Source organism: Castanea sativa, chromosome 11 (genome assembly GCF_040712315.1).
Source record: "Castanea sativa cultivar Marrone di Chiusa Pesio chromosome 11, ASM4071231v1".
NCBI classification, from domain to species: domain Eukaryota; kingdom Viridiplantae; phylum Streptophyta; class Magnoliopsida; order Fagales; family Fagaceae; genus Castanea; species Castanea sativa.
The window spans coordinates 50,316,561-50,335,521 of NC_134023.1; the positions used below are offsets into that span (position 1 = coordinate 50,316,561).

Sequence of the window (18,961 nt, forward strand, 5' to 3'; positions counted from 1 at the left end):
AGCAAACGAACAATAATATATTTATTGAACTACCTTAATTATACCCTAAACACGCTTTCCAATGAAAAAAAAATCATGCGTCTCCCAATATGGTTTAGAAGGAAATTAGTTGATTAAAAAAAATCAAGGTATATTTTCTAATTTCTTCTAAAAAAAAGGTATTTTTTTAATTAAAACCCCGAAGAACATGATGCAAAATACAAATATTGAGTCAGTTAAATTCTAAATTATCAAGTTTTGGCGAACTTTAATTATCTAGTAAAACAAAACGAAACTATGGAAGAATGGAGAAAAAAACCTGCAAATTTTATTTGAACAAAAATTAAGTGAAAGGATGGAGCAAAAACTCACTCATAGAAGAAAAAATCTTGTGCTTTGTACGCTCATAGAAATTCTTAAAATCTTCTTGTGCTCCTATTTATTGAGTGACCCCCCCGTCCCCTCCCCCCGCCCACTCTCACTCTCAAACAGAACAAGCACATGTCTCAAAAGCAAATAACAATAACAACAACAACAAACAAAATAAGCACAACAAACTTCATAACAATGACGTATTTCCGATAAACTTACAACTATCTCACCTAGTTGCAATTAATTTGTTCATTAATAACAAGGACCATAGCCATTGTCTATTTTTATTTTGCTAAAGAAAAAAAAATGATTGATCACTGACCACCTGAGGAGTGTGATTCAATGGTAGAAAGTCCTCGTTGCTGCATCACACACACTTGCATGAGTTATGGAATTAGAGTAGTAGCACGCCCATTGTTACTCAAGTGATATCCGTGGTATTAATAATTCCTATCACGGGCATAGGGACGTTGGTGAATTCACACGGAGAGCCACTTATTTAGTCAGCAAAAATAAAAAAATTTGAATAATGTAGTCACTTTCAAATTTCAACTTCATAAGGTGCCGGTGAAAACAGTCAAATATGAAGGGCTACGGCCCACGAATGATTAATGTTGTCTTGACCTGCTTTTAACCTTTGTGCAGATAATAGGATCTACTCACATATGAGCTAACTTTTTTGGTACACATTACAAAGAAAACAGGATCCACTCACACATAACCTGATATTTTTTTGGTAAACATCACAATTCACAAGACTTGATTCACTTACATCCTATTCTCGAAGAATGGTAGCTAGAAACAGGACCAGAGTCTGTCCTGTTCAGAGAACTAGTGTGGGTGGCACTATCCCTTAATGGGAGCAGTTCTAAATGCTTTTAAGTAATATAATTGTTTTGTTATGAAAAAAAGTATATAACTGTTTCATTAAGTAATAGAAGGTGCAGCTTGATTAGTCGATATATATAAATGGACCCTAGATAGGTGCTAAAACAATGTTTTGAACATAAAAAATATGAAGTACAAAGTAGAATTTTTAACAAAGGAAAGGATATCACAAAGTTAATCCTTTTTGTGTTTGTATCTCATAAAAATAAAATAAAAAAATAAAATAAAAACCAAAAAGCAAACAACAAAATACAAAACAAAACCAACAAAAAACAAAAAATTAACATGTTGGCAATTTCGAAACCAATAATTAATTAGTAATTAATTCATGATTAGCATGATTTAAAGTTACAATTATCTCACCTACTTTCCATTACCATTGTCTTTTTCTTTTTTTATGAAGACAATAATGATGCTGTGCCACACGTCAAAATCTTGTAGTTGGTGGGTGGAATTGACTTGCATTCCTTTTAGACCTCTATGGCTCTATGTGATAAGAAGTGAAACAGGATTCCCTCATACTTGACCACATTTTTTTTGTTTATTAACACATGACCTGGTTTACTTGCATCTTAATTTGTTCACATAGAATGGGAGAAAGAAACAGGACCTGAGTCCGTCCAATAGGAGAGAGACTTGTCGCATTAATAAGAGATGAATAATGCACACGTGAAACATGCATTCTGTTGCTGCACATGCCTGCTATATGATAGGTTCTTTTGTGAATGAATATGCACCATAGTGGTTGCACCAAGTTAATATTATTGAAGTAATTAGGTACTCAACCCCACCTTCCCTTCCTCCCCACTACATGCATCTATTTTTTTTTTTTTAAATGTAATTAGGTACTGAAGTTAATGCAAAATTTATTGTGAGGACAAGGTTTAATAACTTTATTTATTTATTCTTAATAATCCAATAGTAATAACAATGAGGAGAGGGATTTGAACTATGATTCTTTTAATAAAAGAGAACAAATTATATTATTAAGTGACATGCTATTTTTCTTCTCAAAAGACTAAAAAAGAAAAAAGTTACATATCACCTAGCTATAATTCTCACTTTAGTCATAGTAGTCGATATCTTTGTTTACAGGGGTTATTAAAATTAATAGCTTAGTCCAAGATAGGGCTGTCCAAACTCAACCGAAACTTGCCATACCAACAAATTTGACAGAGCCTGATCCACTTAATGTGGCAATGACCTACTTTGAAATTTGACAACTTTAGGTCGAGGATGGGTCATTACAAGAAAACCCAAATCCAACATATTTGACCAATCTCCACCCTTAGACATCGTCGTTCTTCGCCAATATGATAGTTTCTCTATTTTCTTTCTCAAGATTCTAGCTAAATCTCGATTAGATTTGACAATATTTCAATATTTATAAGAAATCTTGATAGATCTCGGTAGATCTTGGCCAAATTTGGTACTTTACCCTTTGTTTGACCAACTCTGACAATGCCCCCATTGAGACCCAAGCTGATAGAATCACTACTCCTTCCAATTTGACGATGGGTTTCATTCTTTCCCACTTAAAGTGATTGGGTTGAGCACAAACCTGACCTAAACCGACACATGGGCACCCTTAGTTAAAGATATATGGATATAGCTTTTTAGCTTAATAGTATTGTCTACAAAAGTAGAGACCTTCTCAAGGCATTCTAAAGCATGCTCAAACTTTGTTGAAGGATCAAAAGGTGATACAAAGTTGATTAGACGACCTCTTTACCCTTATCTCTATATGAGCCAAAGGGACAAACGAGCTAGAAGGCAAAGACTCAAGGTATATTAAAAAAAATTCACTCTCTTAGTATATTAAAAAAAATGTTACTAACAATACATTTACAATTGTGTCTATAAAAACAAGTTTTTTAAATTTAAATTTAATAAAATCCTATTTAAGATTAACCATGTCATAAAATAAATAAAGTTAATTAGCAATAACATCAATTGAAATGAAAATATTAGCATAATTTAAATATGAAGACTTAATTAGTAATTTCATGTTACAAAAAATAAGAAAACTATATATCAAAGAAGTTAAAAGTGGAGAAATTTTGGGTATGAAATTCCAAACCCATAGGTGGCCCGTTTGGTCTATTAATTTCTTGGGCTTTTTTTATACCCAAACCTTACATGAAGTGACAATCTTTTTAATGTGCAGGAGCAAGGAAGTTTGCCAATAATGTTGCACAGTGACGTATGGCACTGAAGTGAAATAGGGGATGAAATTCTTTATTAGGGAATAGAGGGTGTGTCCATGGTATTGTTGGAGGATATAACTCTTTTATAGGTTAACACTTTATTAGCCCAAATGCAGACTATGGATGGGTGCTGAAACAAAGTTTGAAACATCCAAAATGTGAAGTCCAAAGTAAAACTTGTTAGGAAGGAGAGGATATCACAAGCTAAATTTAATGATAAAATTTTAAAACAACTACAGGCAAAGCCAGATTTCCAACTGATATTACAGTATCGTAGTAAAGGAAACTTATTTGTGAAAGACAAAAGGCCTAAGGAAATTCCCAACAGTTACAAACAAGACTACAATTCCAACAAAAGTTGCAGTGCCTCTCCAAACATCACGGAAATATATTGTTCTCAAGGATGCAATATTTTTATTCCACCAGTTGCCATAGTGCTCACTAAGATCTTCAGCGACATCATGGTAACATGAATTTTTTTCCACAATTTCTTGGCCAAGTTTGTTAACCATTTGGGCAACTGCTTTATAGCTGCCTAACGAGTGAGCAATAATCTTCTTTTCAACAAGCAATTCCGCATCTTCTCTAGTGTTTATAAGAAAATCTAATAGCACGATATAATTGCAAATGTAAGCTTGGAATGGATAATGACACTGCTCAAGGGCCATGAGGTTTCGGAAAAGGTCTTCTGTTCCGTGATCCATCACGAAGCGTGGAACTACCAATCTAGTTTGCAGACGGTCCAAGCACCAAAAGCATTTTAAGCATGGTAAGCATTGCAAGAGCCACGAGCATTTGAATCTCGGAAAAATTTCTAAGGGATTCGGCTTCTTGACTTCAATGTCAAGTAAAAATCTTTCTGCTTGATCTTCCTTACACACCTGGAATTTCAATCCTGCCGTGTCCAACTTTGTTGCACTATGTAGATGTTCAATAGTGCTTCCAGTTTTCAAGTTGGGTGGATAGTAGAAATCTCTCTGCAAATCAGTGAAATGTTTTACTTCCTTCTCAATGGGTATTTTCTTTGTTCTGGGAAAAAAGTAACTACAGGCAAGTTTAAGAAATGATTCATGAATGCTTGTAGACCTTCCAATGTGATGATGTAACTCGTCAAGAATGAAAAATGGAAGCTGATTCTCAAGTAATATCAAGTCATGCTTAATTCCTTCTTCTAGCCACGGTTTACTTAATATATAATCATCCTTTTGACATTCTTTCCTTGTAGCAGTCCTTAAGAAGAGCTCAATGATAAAGATAGAATCCAGTAAAATCATTTCCACAAAAACTTCCATTTTGGGTAGAGAGATGTCTTGTGCATAACAATGCCGGATACTGTCTTCATTTCTTTGAACGATGTTTTTAAATTCCGTCTGGCATTTCCAGGTCCGCTGAAAGAATTCCTGGAAATATTTTTGTTTAAGGCTTTCCATTTCCTTCAATGCATCTATGTCGCGATGAACAGGGCCTATTGAAATTAGCCTTGGAGTGTAGGCTTCCATCTTTACTTCACGAAGTCTCTTGGGGACCTTGTAGATGCAACACTCGGGGCGCCAGTGGGGTTGCTGAATGATAATTTCTTTGCATTCAAGTTCTTTTTCATGAAAAGAATCACTAGAAGTGGTTGAATTGGCCATCTGTTTTGATTGACAGGTACCTCTTTCCTAGTGACAGACAAACAACAATTATTAACACTAAACCCAAAACTTATCCCAGGATATCATTTGCAATAACTTCCATTTTGATATGACAAATGCGTCCTCACTTTCACAATGTGTAGATCAAACACAATTGTAGAATTCACAAATTGTCCCAATAAAGATACATACTTGATACATGCAGATAATATAGCATTATAATGATACCTGCTCCAGGTTCCAACCCAACCCCAATCCCATATAAATATCACATCATCTTCTAAACACATGGGCCAAGATGGAAAGATATATATGTATAGACACACACACATTGGTGTTTGGCTTTGTGGCTTTTGTTTACATATTAATTTGTATTCCCTAAATCTTTTAGTGAACTTTCTTCTTCTTGTCGCCCACGGATATAGGCCTAAAATCAAACCATGTAAATCTTTAGTATTCTCTTTTGTGTGTTGTGTTTATATATCTCTCTAGTTCTCTTTGTTTCTATTATTTATTTTGAAAATATTTCTAAAGCTCATTTTCATTATCGACATTGTGTTCGAATGTATCTAAACGTACTTTGTAGTTGTACAACATATTTGCGAAAGACATTTTGCTATTGCCTAAAATTGGGACATGTGCTTCCGCTTTTGAAAGCGGTCCTTACTTACGCTTTGAGCTGTTTTGATCACCTCTAACTCTTTGTGATGAGATGAAGACCATTATCGATAAATTTTTATGGGGTTATAATCTCAAGTTTGATGGAGAATCTCGATCTCGGCAAAGCTTGCAGTGGAGCCTGTCATGGTTGGACAAGCTCAATTGTGGAGAATCTTGATCTTGGTAGAAATGGGTTGTGTGGGTACTGATTTGGCTTTTGTGTTGATTTGGGTTGAGATTGGTAATGGATTTTGTGAGATGATGGGCCCAGTGACTGTGCTAGTTGTGGTGTGGGGTGGTTGGGGTTGTTTTGGCAATTGCTCATGCTAGTAGGGGTAAAGAAATATATTATTTTATTACTATGTTGTGTAAAATAAAGAATGAGACGTGGGTACATTTTTATTTATTTTTTTCTTTTTTCTTTTATTTTCTACTAATGGGAATGCCCTAACAAAAGGAATTTACTGGTAAACTAAAATATTTATGATTTGACCAAGATTTATGAAGCACCAAATGAATACCCCGGAACATTAAAAATGTTTTTAAGAAAATATTTTACGCCACACAACATTGTCTTAATATATTTTCATCAACTTAGGTAATATTTGGAGTTTCTATGTGATTCTTTATCTACTTTTTTCCCCCACTTTTCTTTACTTTAGGGTATCATACGTGTATAAAATTTATGGGATGGACAATGAAATGTAGCCTTCTTTTCATAAACCATCCTTTTCAATCCTAGTTTTGTAGTGGGGTAGTTGCAGTTTAGCTATCCTACAGTGAGGCCAGAAATCACTTTGACATATGTGGTTTGAAAATAGTCACTTTATCCACTTGAAGTCGTCTTTGTTAGATAAACATAACCCTTTATTAGTTATCATTAAAAAAAAACTTTTAAGACCAAAAAGAAAAAAAAGAAGAAATGAAAATGGATCAACAGTCTCTCAAGAAAAATTTTCTCTAACCCTTATGAATTATAGAATCCATCATCCAAAAAATATCCAGAAAATTGAAGGGGATTTGAGAATGGAAGGATACTAGGGCCAGGAGCCAAAAAAAAAGATACACTAATTTCCTTATACTCTATTGGAAGGATTCAAGGCTTGTAAACATTCATTGATATGTTTGGGTCAATGATTCAAAGGTGTATGATATCTTGTCAACGATTGAAATACATAGGCCACAGAGATGCAAAAATAAGTATCAAAAGCTGCAACAAAAAAAAAAAATAAAAAAAAATAAAAATATGGGCTGCAGAACTTCAATCACAATTATGTGGACCCCAAAAAAAAAAAAAAAAAAAAGAAGAAGAAGAAGAAGAAAAAGAAAAACTAGAAGAACTCAAAAGCAAATCCCAGCATCACAATAACCACAGCCAGAAGAACCCCAATCTTCACCATTATTTTCCATCCAGACCTCCAGCCAATCACTACTACCCACTAACAAATGGTTGGTTGTGAGGTAAAGACAAATAGAAAGAATGAAAAAAACTCCCACTCACTCACTCGTAAAAGGATTAATTTGAGGCTGGAAATTGTTGCATTCTTGTAATTGTTACTAGGTAGAATTTGTGGTTGGAATGAGAATATTAATTTTTATAAAACCCTAACTTTAGATCTTTATTTTTTGGGTTTTTTGTTTTTTTGTTTTTTTGTTTTTAAATGTGAAAATATTGAGGTGGTAATTACCCCATAATAATCTATATTACTAGTCAACTGAAGTTATTGAACTAATGAAACCCACCGATCTACTTTCCAATTAGATGATTATAAAACACTATAAACTAGGATGATCGATACTGTACTGGTATCGGCCGTACCGGCCGGTACATACCATACCAGCTAGTGCACCGGTACCCGTACACTTCTATATTGTACTAGAAAAAATATTGGCCGTACTGGTCGCGTACCGGCCATACAGACCAATTTCGAGCAATACCGGCCCGTACCGGGCGTACTAGCCGGTATAGAAAAAAACTTTTTCTTTTTTTTTTTAGTTTTATAATTTTTGAATTTTTGTAAGGGTATAATGATAACTTATTTACATTAACTTATTAGTATTATTTGTTTTCTTAGTATACAATGAACAACTAAGCTTTCTATTTTTTATATTGTGTTTTTTTTTAATTGATACTAAAGTCTAAAATTATGAATAATTTGTTCTGAATTGAAGTAAATTTTATAGTAAACTTTTATATTTACTATAATATAAGTGAAATATTATATGTTTATAAACATGGTTCTAGAGATTTTGGTGTATGTGTATATACATATATATATATATATATATATATATATATATAAAATAGCAGTGAACCCGAAACGGTACACCAGTATTGATCGGTATCTAAAGTATATCATACCGGTGACCAAACCAGTATAGCTTCCGGTATGGTATTGACTTCATCGCTATAAACCAACCTTGCAAGGTACAGAACCAGCTTGGGTCCTGTGCTCTTGTGAATCAGACCCAAACCTTTACCCACAAGATATATTTTTAATTAAAATCTTGAAGTACAAAGCACAAAATATAAACTCAATTGAATTACTAAATTATCAATTTTTGGCTAACTTTATCTTGAAGAACAGTAAAGTGAAAGGATGAAGTAAACACCCTGCAAATTTTATTTGAACAAAAATAAGGTAAAAGGATGGAGCAAAGAACCTGCAAACTTTATTTGGAAGAAAATGCTTGTACACTGGACTCCAAGAAACAGCACAATTCATGTCCAACGAAGCAAGGCTAAGACTCTTTTGATTCTCTCTTTCCTCATAGCTAAAACTCACTCGTGGAAGAAAAAATCTTGTACTTTTTTACACTCGATAGCAATTCTTAAAACCTTCTTGCCCTCATATTTATTGTGTGATCCCTCTCTCACAAACAGCAAAGGCACAAAACACGTCATAGTAATGGCGTCATTCTCACTCTCACCTACTAGCCATTAATTTGTTAACTAGTAACAAGGACCATTGCCATTTATCTTTTTTCCTGAAGACAAGAATGATATATATGTTGTCACTTTCAACTTATAAGCTGGCTGGCCAAAATGGTCAGATATGAAGGGCCACACTTAAAAAATGACTTGCTCTTAGTCTTTGTGTGAAAACAAGAGAATCAGGATCCACTCACACATGACCTAATTTAATTAATAGCATTAGAAAATAGAAACCAACCTTTCAAGGTATATTTTTTAATTAAAATCCCGAAGCACTTGTTGCAAATTACAAAATATGAAGTCAATTAAATTACTAGAACAAAAATGAATTATGGAAGGCTGGAGAAAAAAACCTGCAAATTTAACTTGAACAAAGATAAAGTGAAAGGATGGAGCAAAGAACCTGAAAATTTTATTTGGAAGAAGATGCTTCAATATTTAACTCCAAGAAACATCACAATCTGATAGAGATCTTGAACCTTTAGATTTCTCTCTCCTCAAAGCTAAAACTCACTCAAGATCGAAGAAAAAATCTTGTGCTTTTGTACAATTACAGCAATTCTTAAAATCTTCTTGTGCTCCTATTTATTGGGTGATACCCCCTCTGTCCCTTTGTCTCTCAAACAGAACATGCACATGTCTCAAAAAACCAAAAACAAAGGGTCCGTTAATGTGTGCAGCACACATTGAACCATTAATATTTAAAAATATTTTTTAAAAATTTAAAAAAATTATTAATACTTTTTCAATTCTCTTAAAAAATATTTTTTAAAATAATTAATTATTAAATACCCATCCATTAACAAAATTCAAAAACAAAAAAAACAGCAACAATACAACATCAACAAATAGAGCAGGTACAACAAGTTCATAACTATGACGTCTTTCTGACAAACTTACAAGTCACAACCATCAATTTGTTCATTAGTTGCAAGGACCAATGCCATAGTCCTGTTTTTTCTTATCTTTTTTTCCTTCTCTGAAGACAAGAGTGATTAATGACCACCCAAGAGGTGTGGTTCAACCATAGGAAGTTATCGTTTCCCTATCATTCGTGATTGTAAGGGTTGTGGGGTTTAAGTGTGACACATTTCATTATTGTTCGATTGATACCCGTATTACTCATTGTATTAGAGTTGCTGAGTACATGCCAGAAAAAACTATTTTTAGTTAAAAAAAAATTAAAAAACATAAAATAAAATAAGAAAGTAGAAGAAGAATGATTAATGTTGCCACTTTCAGTTGCATAAGCTGGCAGGTGAAAATAGTCAAAATTAAGGGCCACGCCCCATGAATGATTAATGTTTTCCTGACTTGTTTTTAGTATTTGTATAGTGACTAGAACAGAAACAGGATCCACTCCGACATGACCTGATTTTTTTTTGATAAACATCACAAGACCTGAATCACTTACATCTTATTCTCAAAGAACGGTAGATAGAAATAGTACTAGAGTCTATCCTGTTAAAGAAATAGTCACATTCATAAGAGATGTGTGCCCACATAAAACACACATTCAGTTGCACGTGCCTGGCACATGATAGGTTCCATTGTGATTGAATGTGTACCATAGGTGCACCAAGTTACTATTATTGAAGTAATTACTAATTAGGTATTCAACCCCACCTTCCACCATTAATACTAATTATTTGAAAAGAAGCACACGTGACAATTTTTTTTATAATCCACTTATTTATTTGGGATTTATTAATGTGTACTTTTAGGACATACTTTAGTAAATCATTTTTAAAAATTTATATGAAAAAAAATGAAAAGTAACTAACCATTTTAATAGTTTTTTCAATTCTTCATAAATTTTTTTTTTAAATAAATGGTTAATGCATACTCTAAGGAGATATTAACCGGACTCTATTTATAATAATGGAGAAACTGATTTAAACTCTGATTTTTCTAATAAAAGATAACATAATATTATTCAACTAAGTTACACATATCTTGGGTACAAGTCTCTCTTTGGTCACAGACTCATGGCAGTTGACATCTTAGTTCATTGGTTTGTTAAAACTATTAGTCCTTGGTAAAAGTTTGCCCCTAGGAAAACATGATGAGAAAAATGAATAAACAAGTACAATAACTTTAGGAATTCGTACATAAATTAGCTTGAGAAAATAAAAGGAATTTTGGATACATATATCTTCACATAATAGTGAATTCCACACTATATTTACATCCTCCCACTCATGTGAGAATGAGCCCCATAAATATGAGGTTCACCTCATATGAGTGGAATGATACATGCATTCAAAATACTTTATCCCAGCTCCTTCTCAAGACGTTCCAGGGCATGCTCGAAACTTTTTTGAGGGTCAAAGATTCAAAAGGCCATACAAGGTTGATTAGACAACCTCCTTATCCTTATCCAGATGAGCTGAACTGCTAAAGGTACAGACGAAATAGGAGGAGAAGGCTAAGGACCAATTAGGGATAGTTCATTACCTATGCGGTAGATTTTAATGATTTTTTAAAATATCTAAATAGTTTTTATTTAACTTTTTATATTTTTTTAATGATTACTTGGTACATTCATTCTAATTCATAATAGCTTTTTAAAAAAAATTAATTTCAATTGTATTAAATTTCTATTGGCTCAATATTTATGAAGACTTCCTAAAGATATAGAAATGATGCAAACTCCACCCCTCCCCCCTCCCCCCTCTCACCTCCCACACGCATATATATATATATATATATATATATATATATATATATATAGTTCTTTTTCTTAAAAAAAAAATTAGCAATTATTCTACCATTAATGGAGACTTGAAACCTTCAAAAAGAAATTTAGGATAAGGCCTAGCTCTAAGTGGCTTAGGTGTTGACTTGGCATCGATACCAATAGCATTGGCCGCTCCACTTTCAGTTCAGGATGGTCATAGGACCACCTTGACTTAGAAAAAAAAAATTATTATATATAGATTTTAAAAATTTATGATTTTTTAATAGTAACGGCTTCAAGAATTTTGTTTAGGGAGGGTCATTGAAAAACTTAAATGAAAAAAAAAATTAAGAAAATGAGAACTTGAAAATATCAAGTTATTGACAACAACAACAAAAAAAAAAAAAAAAAAAATTTTGAAGTTTTACAATTTTCTTTTACAAGTTTTCAAATTTTGAATTGTTATATGATAGTTCATTATGAGTATTTATTGTCATTGTGGGTAGCTATGACTATTTTATTTTGATAAGTTTGTCTAACATTTTTATTTTTGTGTACTTGTTATTAACTATTTGTCTTTGTTTTTATAAAAATATTTTAAACTAAATGAATCACTCATTGGTTTTGTATTAATTATTGATGAAAACAACCACACTCATTCATACATAAATAATACACCACATGTCTACTTAACCAATCAAATACTTGAACAATCACTAACTCTACAATTTTTTTCTTGAATTTTTCTGACTTTATAACAGAAAGTTATTATAACATGATAACAATACACACACATGCAACAAACCCTCTCTATTTCCTAATTACTAAATTATATAGAGTAATTGTTATATTTCCCATGAAAGTTATGTTAAAACATTTCCCTTATATTTATACTTTACACACAAACTTCCAACACACATCACTATTTACACAAATAACATTATAACAAAAAGTAATGCACACAATCAATATTAGATACACTCACACACATATAATATAAAGAATAATGCTAGAGATACAAACTATTTTACAAAAAAATTTACAATCTGCTAATGTGGTAAGTGATTATTAGTAAATGAAAAAATAATATTAATGGTGGATCTATATGAAAACCAATAAGAGGTTGGCCACATACACATTTTTTTAAAATGTTATAAAATTGTTTATGGTTGTAACATTATTCTAATATAAATTTATGAGAAAGAGTGACACTTACAATTCACAAACACTTATTTTTACTTCTAGAGTTGGAAATATTTGTAATAAAGGTGTAAAAAAATTAAGTAAGAGTGTGCAAAAGTAACAATTTTTAAGAATAAATTAAAATATTAAACTAAAAAAAATATTATATATATATATATATATTAAAAAAAATAAATTTTGAAGTTGAAGTGTACTGCCGCCCCTTTTTTTTAATCCTTAAAAAATATTTGTGACCACCCTAAATTTTTTTAGGGCAACATATTTAAATTTTAGACAAAATTTAGTAACAAACTTAATTATAAACTAAGACTATAACTCTACTCAATTATTTGTTTATTATTAAACGTGAATTTTGACAAATCCACAAATAGATATCATTTTCTTTATCCTCCATACTTGCAAAATTTCAAGAAGATCAAAGATTAATAGTTATGTCATCAATCAAATATTTAAATTTTGAGTTTTTTGTAATCTAAAATTATACATAAAAATAAATTTATGGATCAAAAGTAAATGACATATGATTGACATGGAATTTGACATGCGATTTAAGAACATACAGGACATGCAATTCAATAATTAGATTTACAAAATATGTGGCCATGTTAATTAATTTATTTAACGAAAGTTGTAACTTTAGGGTATAATTAAATTTGTAAACAAATTTTGTCCTTAAATTTTAGTTCCCTTAACAATATATTCGGTCCTAACAAATAAATAAATAAATCCTAAGAGAATTTTTATCTAACTAAAATTTTTATAGAGATGTAACTTGTAACATTGGTAATGAAACTATCATGTTAAAAATTTCAAAATAAAAAAATTTGTAGAAAAAAATTGTAAGACTTTATGTATTTGTGCGTGTGCATTTTTTTTGTTAGATCAATATATGAAGTTTTTTTTTTTAATTAAATTTTATGTAATTTAAGTTTCTTAACGATCAACCTGAAAAATAATCCTGGAGCTGCCATTAACCACTGGGATTGTTGAACCTATTTAAGTCACCCTATTTAATTTTCTTGGACATTCCTGAGCAAGTGGATCATTAGTCTGAGTTTACTAATAAACATGTTCTGTGACCCGTAATTGGTCTGTCAAAAATTATTTTGTAAGAAACTCTTATACACTCTGACCAGCAGAAGAATGCATTTATTAGTGTAATACAATCTGATGTTATAGTGAAAAGGGTATATATAACTCTGGTATATATTAGGGAACACAAAACATACAACTTAATAAGAACTCTAGATCGGTACTGAAACAACGTTTGGGACAGCCAAAATTTGAAGTACAAGGTAGAAATTTTTAGAAAGGAAATAATAACACAAACTAAACAGATTCACAACTTCAAAATCAGCTACTTGCAATGGCAAACTTCTAACTAGCATGATATTATTTCAGAAACAAAACTTAAATATGCTTGAAGACAAAGGGCCTAAGGAAATTCATGATAGTTACCACAAGGACAATGATCCCAACAACAGTTGCTGTTCCTCTCCAAATATCCCGAAAATATACTGTTTTTAAGGATGCCATATTTTGATTCCACAGGTTACGGTAGTAACTATTAAGATCTTCAGCAACATCATGGTAATAGGAATTTACTTCCACAATTTCGTGGCCAAGTTTGTTAACCATTTCGGCAACTGCTTCATTGCTGCCTAACGAGTTGACAATAACTCCTTCCTCAACAAGCAACTCCACATAATCTTTATTGTTGATAAGAAAATCCAATAGCAAGATATAATTGCATATGTAAGCTTCTTTTGGATAATGACACTGCTCAAGGGCCATGAGATTTCGAAAAAGGTCTTCAGTTTTGTTATCTACCACAAAGTGTGGAACTACCAAGTGAGTTTGCATACACTTCAAGTATGGAATTTTTTTCAAGCACGGTATGCAACCCCAGAGCCATGAGCAATTGAAACATGGAAATATTTTTGACAACTTATTACACTTCTGGATTTGTACGTTAAGTAAGCTTCTCTTTTTTTCTGGTCCTTTTTGAGTTTGGAATATCAATCCCGCCATCTCCAGTTTTGTTGCACTATGTCGATGTTCAATAGGATCCCCAGGTTTCTGGTTGGGTGGTTTGAAGAAATATCTCTGCAAATCAGTGAAATGTTTTACTATCTTCTCATCGCATATTTCCTCCTCGCTGTTAAAAAAGTACTTACAAGCAAGCGTAAGAAAGGAAGTTTGAATGCCTGTAGACTTTGCAAAATCTTGATACAACTCATCAACAATAAAAAATGGAACCTGATTCTCGAGTAATATCAAGTCTTGCCTTATACCATCCTTTAGCCATGGTTTACTTAGTATATAATCCTTTTCTTCTTCCTTAGCTTCACTCCTCAAGAAAAGCTCAATGATAAAGATAGAATCCAGGAGAATCATATCCACAAAATTTTTCCCTTCAGGTAGAGTGATCTCTTCAGCATAACAATGGCGGATCTTATCTTTGTTTTCTTCAACGATCTTTTCAAAATCTTCTTGGATTTTCTTAGTTCGAGAAAAGAATTTCTTGAAATATCTTTTTTTCAGAGTTTCCATGATCTTCATGTCCTCTGGTTCCTCCCTGTTGTGATGAACAGGGCCTATTAAAATAAGCTTTGGAGTGTAGGCTGCATTCTTTACATTGCGTAGTCTTTTGGGGACCTTGTAGATGCAACAATCCGGGTCCCAATTAGGCTCCCTGACTAGTGATATGTCAATGATAGTCTCTTCTGCGAAACTGGCAGGCATGGCAATCTTTTCCTAGTGACAAAAAACAACAATCATTAGCACTAGAATGCAATCACTAACTCCAAATCTTATTCCGAGAGGCACAATTTGCAGCCAATTCAGTTGAAATAGAAACCAAAAAGAGTTTAGATCTAGTAGTTTAGAGAGTGTCAAGGAAATCTTACATAAAATATAAAAGGAGAAGTTGAGAGAAAATTTAACCAAGAATCCAAATTAGACTCTACTTGCACCCCAATTTTATCTCAAGTGTGATTCTGATTATTCTATTATTTAATTGTGTATCAATTATGTTTGCATGTAAATTCATGTATTTAAACTTATAAAATATAAACAAGTGTATTGCAGCTCAACTGTTACATTCTAATATTTTCAATAGAGATATTCAAGATTCAAATTTCTCAAAACTCCGACTATCAATGTATCCAAAACAACTTAGAAAATATAAAAAATACTTAATCCAATTAATTATACTTCTATTTAATAATATAAGTTAGTTTTTTTTTTTTTTTTGAAGTCATACTATAAGAAAGTTTTAGTAATATGATACTAGATATATCTTTAGATTCGTAATATTACATATGAACTATAAAATTAATCTCTATTGTAATAGCTTCAATTCTAACACCTCTCTTATATATATATATATATATATATATATATATATATCCATGGTTTTTTTTTTGTTTAGTTTTTTCTTTCTAATTTTTTACTATTAAATTAAACATCGTCGAAACACCAAACAAGACCAGAAGATAAATTGTTATAAAATTGAATTAAAAAAGGAATTAATGAACAAAATTTTAAGGTCTTTTTGAGAGAGTTTCAACCTATGGCGTCTGCTCTTGATAATAGTTCTTTATTATCAGACCAAGACACCAATCAGTTTTTAGTGTAGGCGGGAATAGAACCTCAGATCTCTTATACAACCATCAGAGACTTTACCAGCTAACTAGAACCCACAAAATTTTAAGGTCTTAATTAAACGTAATCTTACTCTTCATCTATTATTATAAAGCATACATTAAATAAGAAAATATCGTTTCTTAGCAATTGAAATTAAATAAATCAATAACATAGTGTGCATATGTCGGCAGGTTTAGAAAAAGGTCCTTAAACAATGAAATATTCGTATTTTCTATAATAAAGTTTATAATTATCTTTTGAAGAAATAAAATTTATATTTCTACCATGTATTTTTTGGAAATTAATCAAGCACTTTTCCTCCAATTCTAATTAATTTTCTTTTTGTATAAATACAATAGATTTACATTTGTGACATTAACTCCATAATGATTGATCTTTATCATAAGACTATGGCACCAATTGGTTTTTTCGTTAAGTAGACACCTACTATTATTAAACTATTTGTATTACTATTATACATGTGAAGGGCAAAAATAAGATAAAAAATAAACAAACCAAAAAACATAAAATTTTCCATACCTTTCCAATTCTAACAGTTTTGAGTATGACTAAAATTCTTTACAATCATAATAACAAAATCTTCCATGTTAATAACTCATAAGCATAATGCTTAATATTACAACTTTACAACTTGAGAGACATAGAGATCCTAACGAGTACTAAAAAGTTTATATTTTAAGTTCACATACTTCAAATTCAAAGTTTACTAATGATATTGACTTTTGGATCTTTTCTTTTACCTTAGTTTTGTTTTGCGCTAGTTAGACTTAGTGTTAGTAAATTAGTCTTAGTATTTAACTTAGTGTTAGATGGTTAGTAGTATAGACGTGTAGTTATAAACATTTTTGCCTTTTGAATTTTTTCCCTTTCAGTTAATTATTATTTTTTAAGTAAATGGGAGCTTGGCCGCTGCCACTAGGTGGATACTAAATGGCTAGACATAGTGCAGTATTTTTTTTCTTTATGTCTATACACCTAGCACCTTGGCATGTAGTTTGAATACTTAAAAATAAAAAAAAAAGAGTCAGATCACTAGTTAGCTGGGTTAAGTTGGATGGCCCGCAAAAAAAGAACAAGTTGACCCTTTTTATTCGGGTCAAAAAGTTCACATTTGAGTCGAGTCAGGCCAATTTTATCTGCCATGTCTATGTAAATGTATAGATTTAGAAGACACATACCGCATACCGCATTTGATATTTTCATGGTTGATCAAAGACAATGTTACAACGACATAGAAAAGAATTGCATTGAGAGGGAAAGAGAATGAGTGGAAAGGTTTTGGAAAAGAAAGAAAGAAACAAACAAACAATCTTCTTTCAATTTCATCACGCCAAAAATCTTATAACTTTGAGAAAAAGTTTCCCAATTTTCTCATAGAAGAAAGACTATGAATTTGAATTCCCCTACCTATTAGAGACCCACCTCGCAATGTGTATTTAAAAGTTAAAAATTAAAATCCCAAAGTTTACATGTTACGGAGTATGAACTAAATTAAATTATTAAATGATCAATATTTTGGCAAACTTTATCTTGAAGAACAAAAAAAAAAAAAAAAAAGTGAAAGGATGGAGCAAAGAACCTGCAAATTTTATCTTGAAGAGAATGCTTGAATACTTAGCTCCCCTGGGACAGTACAGTCAGCTAGAGGTGCATGCCTGATGAAGTAAGCTTTTGGATTTGGATCTCTCAATTCTCCATTCGGTCATAGCTAAAACTCAATTATAATAGGTAATATCTTGTACATTGATAGCTTTTCCTAGCTAAATTCCTCTTGCGCTCCTATTTTATAGTGTGATCTCTCACAAGACGCATAGAAGTGTAGATTTGAAAGAGCCAATGAAAATCGAAATTTAAGGAAGCTATATGAATAATTCAACTTTGTAGGTCTAGCATTGTTGTATATTATAATGCAATGTGAAACGAAGACTTGCATAGTTGCAGTAATATATAGTATGTTCTTTAATTTAGTCACGTGGATCATTGTTATTGTCATTTTTCAGAAGAAATTTATTGAATGCTTCTTGAGCAATGCTCTTCCCTCTCACATGAGGAGTGGGCCCCATGATGAGACCCACTTCTCATAGGGAGCAACGCTCTCCAAATATCCAATAACTTCCCTTTCCAAGAACCCAACAATGGTTATTTTAGTGTCACTACCAACTTATCTACTGGATCCTAGATGGCGAAAAGTTCAAGGTCTTTACATTGATGTGGGATTGACTTGCTTTCGGAGTCTTTGTGGGACAAGAAGAGAACTCACACATGACCTAATTATTTACTTTACTTTTATATCTTATTCACTCGGAATTGCAGAAACAGGACCCAAATTCTGTTCTATAAGATATAATTGTTGGTTGCCGAATAAATGATTTCATTAGAAAGAACAAACAAAACAAACACAAGGACAAGAGCCAAAAGGGGCCAGCACATCTCACGTACTCGATTGCACATGCGTGCCTTATGATTGGTCCCATTGTGTTTACCAAATGGCGGACCAAACTTGTGGTTAGGATTATTGAAGTTGTTTAGGTACTCAAATTAATACAAAATTTCTCTCTCCCAAACCATACATTATGAGACATCTTTAATGATATTATAATCACCATGCTATCCCTTGAACAATTATAAGTCTCTCTTTAGTCTTTAGTTATAGTAGTTGAGGAATGTTTGCTTATTGGATAATTAAATTAGTAACGTTTGTTAAAAGTTTCTTGAAGGCTATAGATTGATAATT

The 18,961-nt window shown here is 31.9% G+C and overlaps 2 protein-coding genes across 2 annotated transcripts; both read right to left on the reverse strand.

Annotated features, from left to right (window-relative positions):
- Positions 1 to 3,626: 3,626 nt before the first annotated feature.
- Positions 3,627 to 9,218, reverse strand: LOC142615183 (UPF0481 protein At3g47200-like). The gene is made up of 3 exons (XM_075787879.1): positions 9,079 to 9,218; positions 8,405 to 8,728; positions 3,627 to 5,107 (listed from the first exon to the last, which is right to left on the reverse strand). The coding sequence occupies exon 3, from the start codon at positions 5,078 to 5,080 to the stop codon at positions 3,734 to 3,736; it is 1,347 nt and encodes a 448-aa protein (XP_075643994.1). The 5' UTR covers positions 5,081 to 5,107; positions 8,405 to 8,728; positions 9,079 to 9,218; the 3' UTR covers positions 3,627 to 3,733.
- Positions 9,219 to 13,761: 4,543 nt separating this feature from the next.
- LOC142618007 (UPF0481 protein At3g47200-like) lies at positions 13,762 to 18,019 on the reverse strand. Its single transcript, XM_075790986.1, has 2 exons — positions 17,807 to 18,019; positions 13,762 to 15,315 (listed from the first exon to the last, which is right to left on the reverse strand). Exon 2 carries the CDS (start codon positions 15,301 to 15,303, stop codon positions 13,969 to 13,971), a length of 1,335 nt encoding a protein of 444 aa, XP_075647101.1. The 5' UTR covers positions 15,304 to 15,315; positions 17,807 to 18,019; the 3' UTR covers positions 13,762 to 13,968.
- Between the last annotated feature and the right edge of the window lie 942 nt (positions 18,020 to 18,961).

Bases quoted from the DNA above. Each gene is read 5' to 3' on its own strand.
- LOC142615183 (XM_075787879.1), bottom strand. From the start codon at position 5,080: ATGGCCAATTCAACCACTTCTAGTGATTCTTTTCATGAAAAAGAACTT.
- LOC142618007 (XM_075790986.1), bottom strand. From the start codon at position 15,303: ATGCCTGCCAGTTTCGCAGAAGAGACTATCATTGACATATCACTAGTC.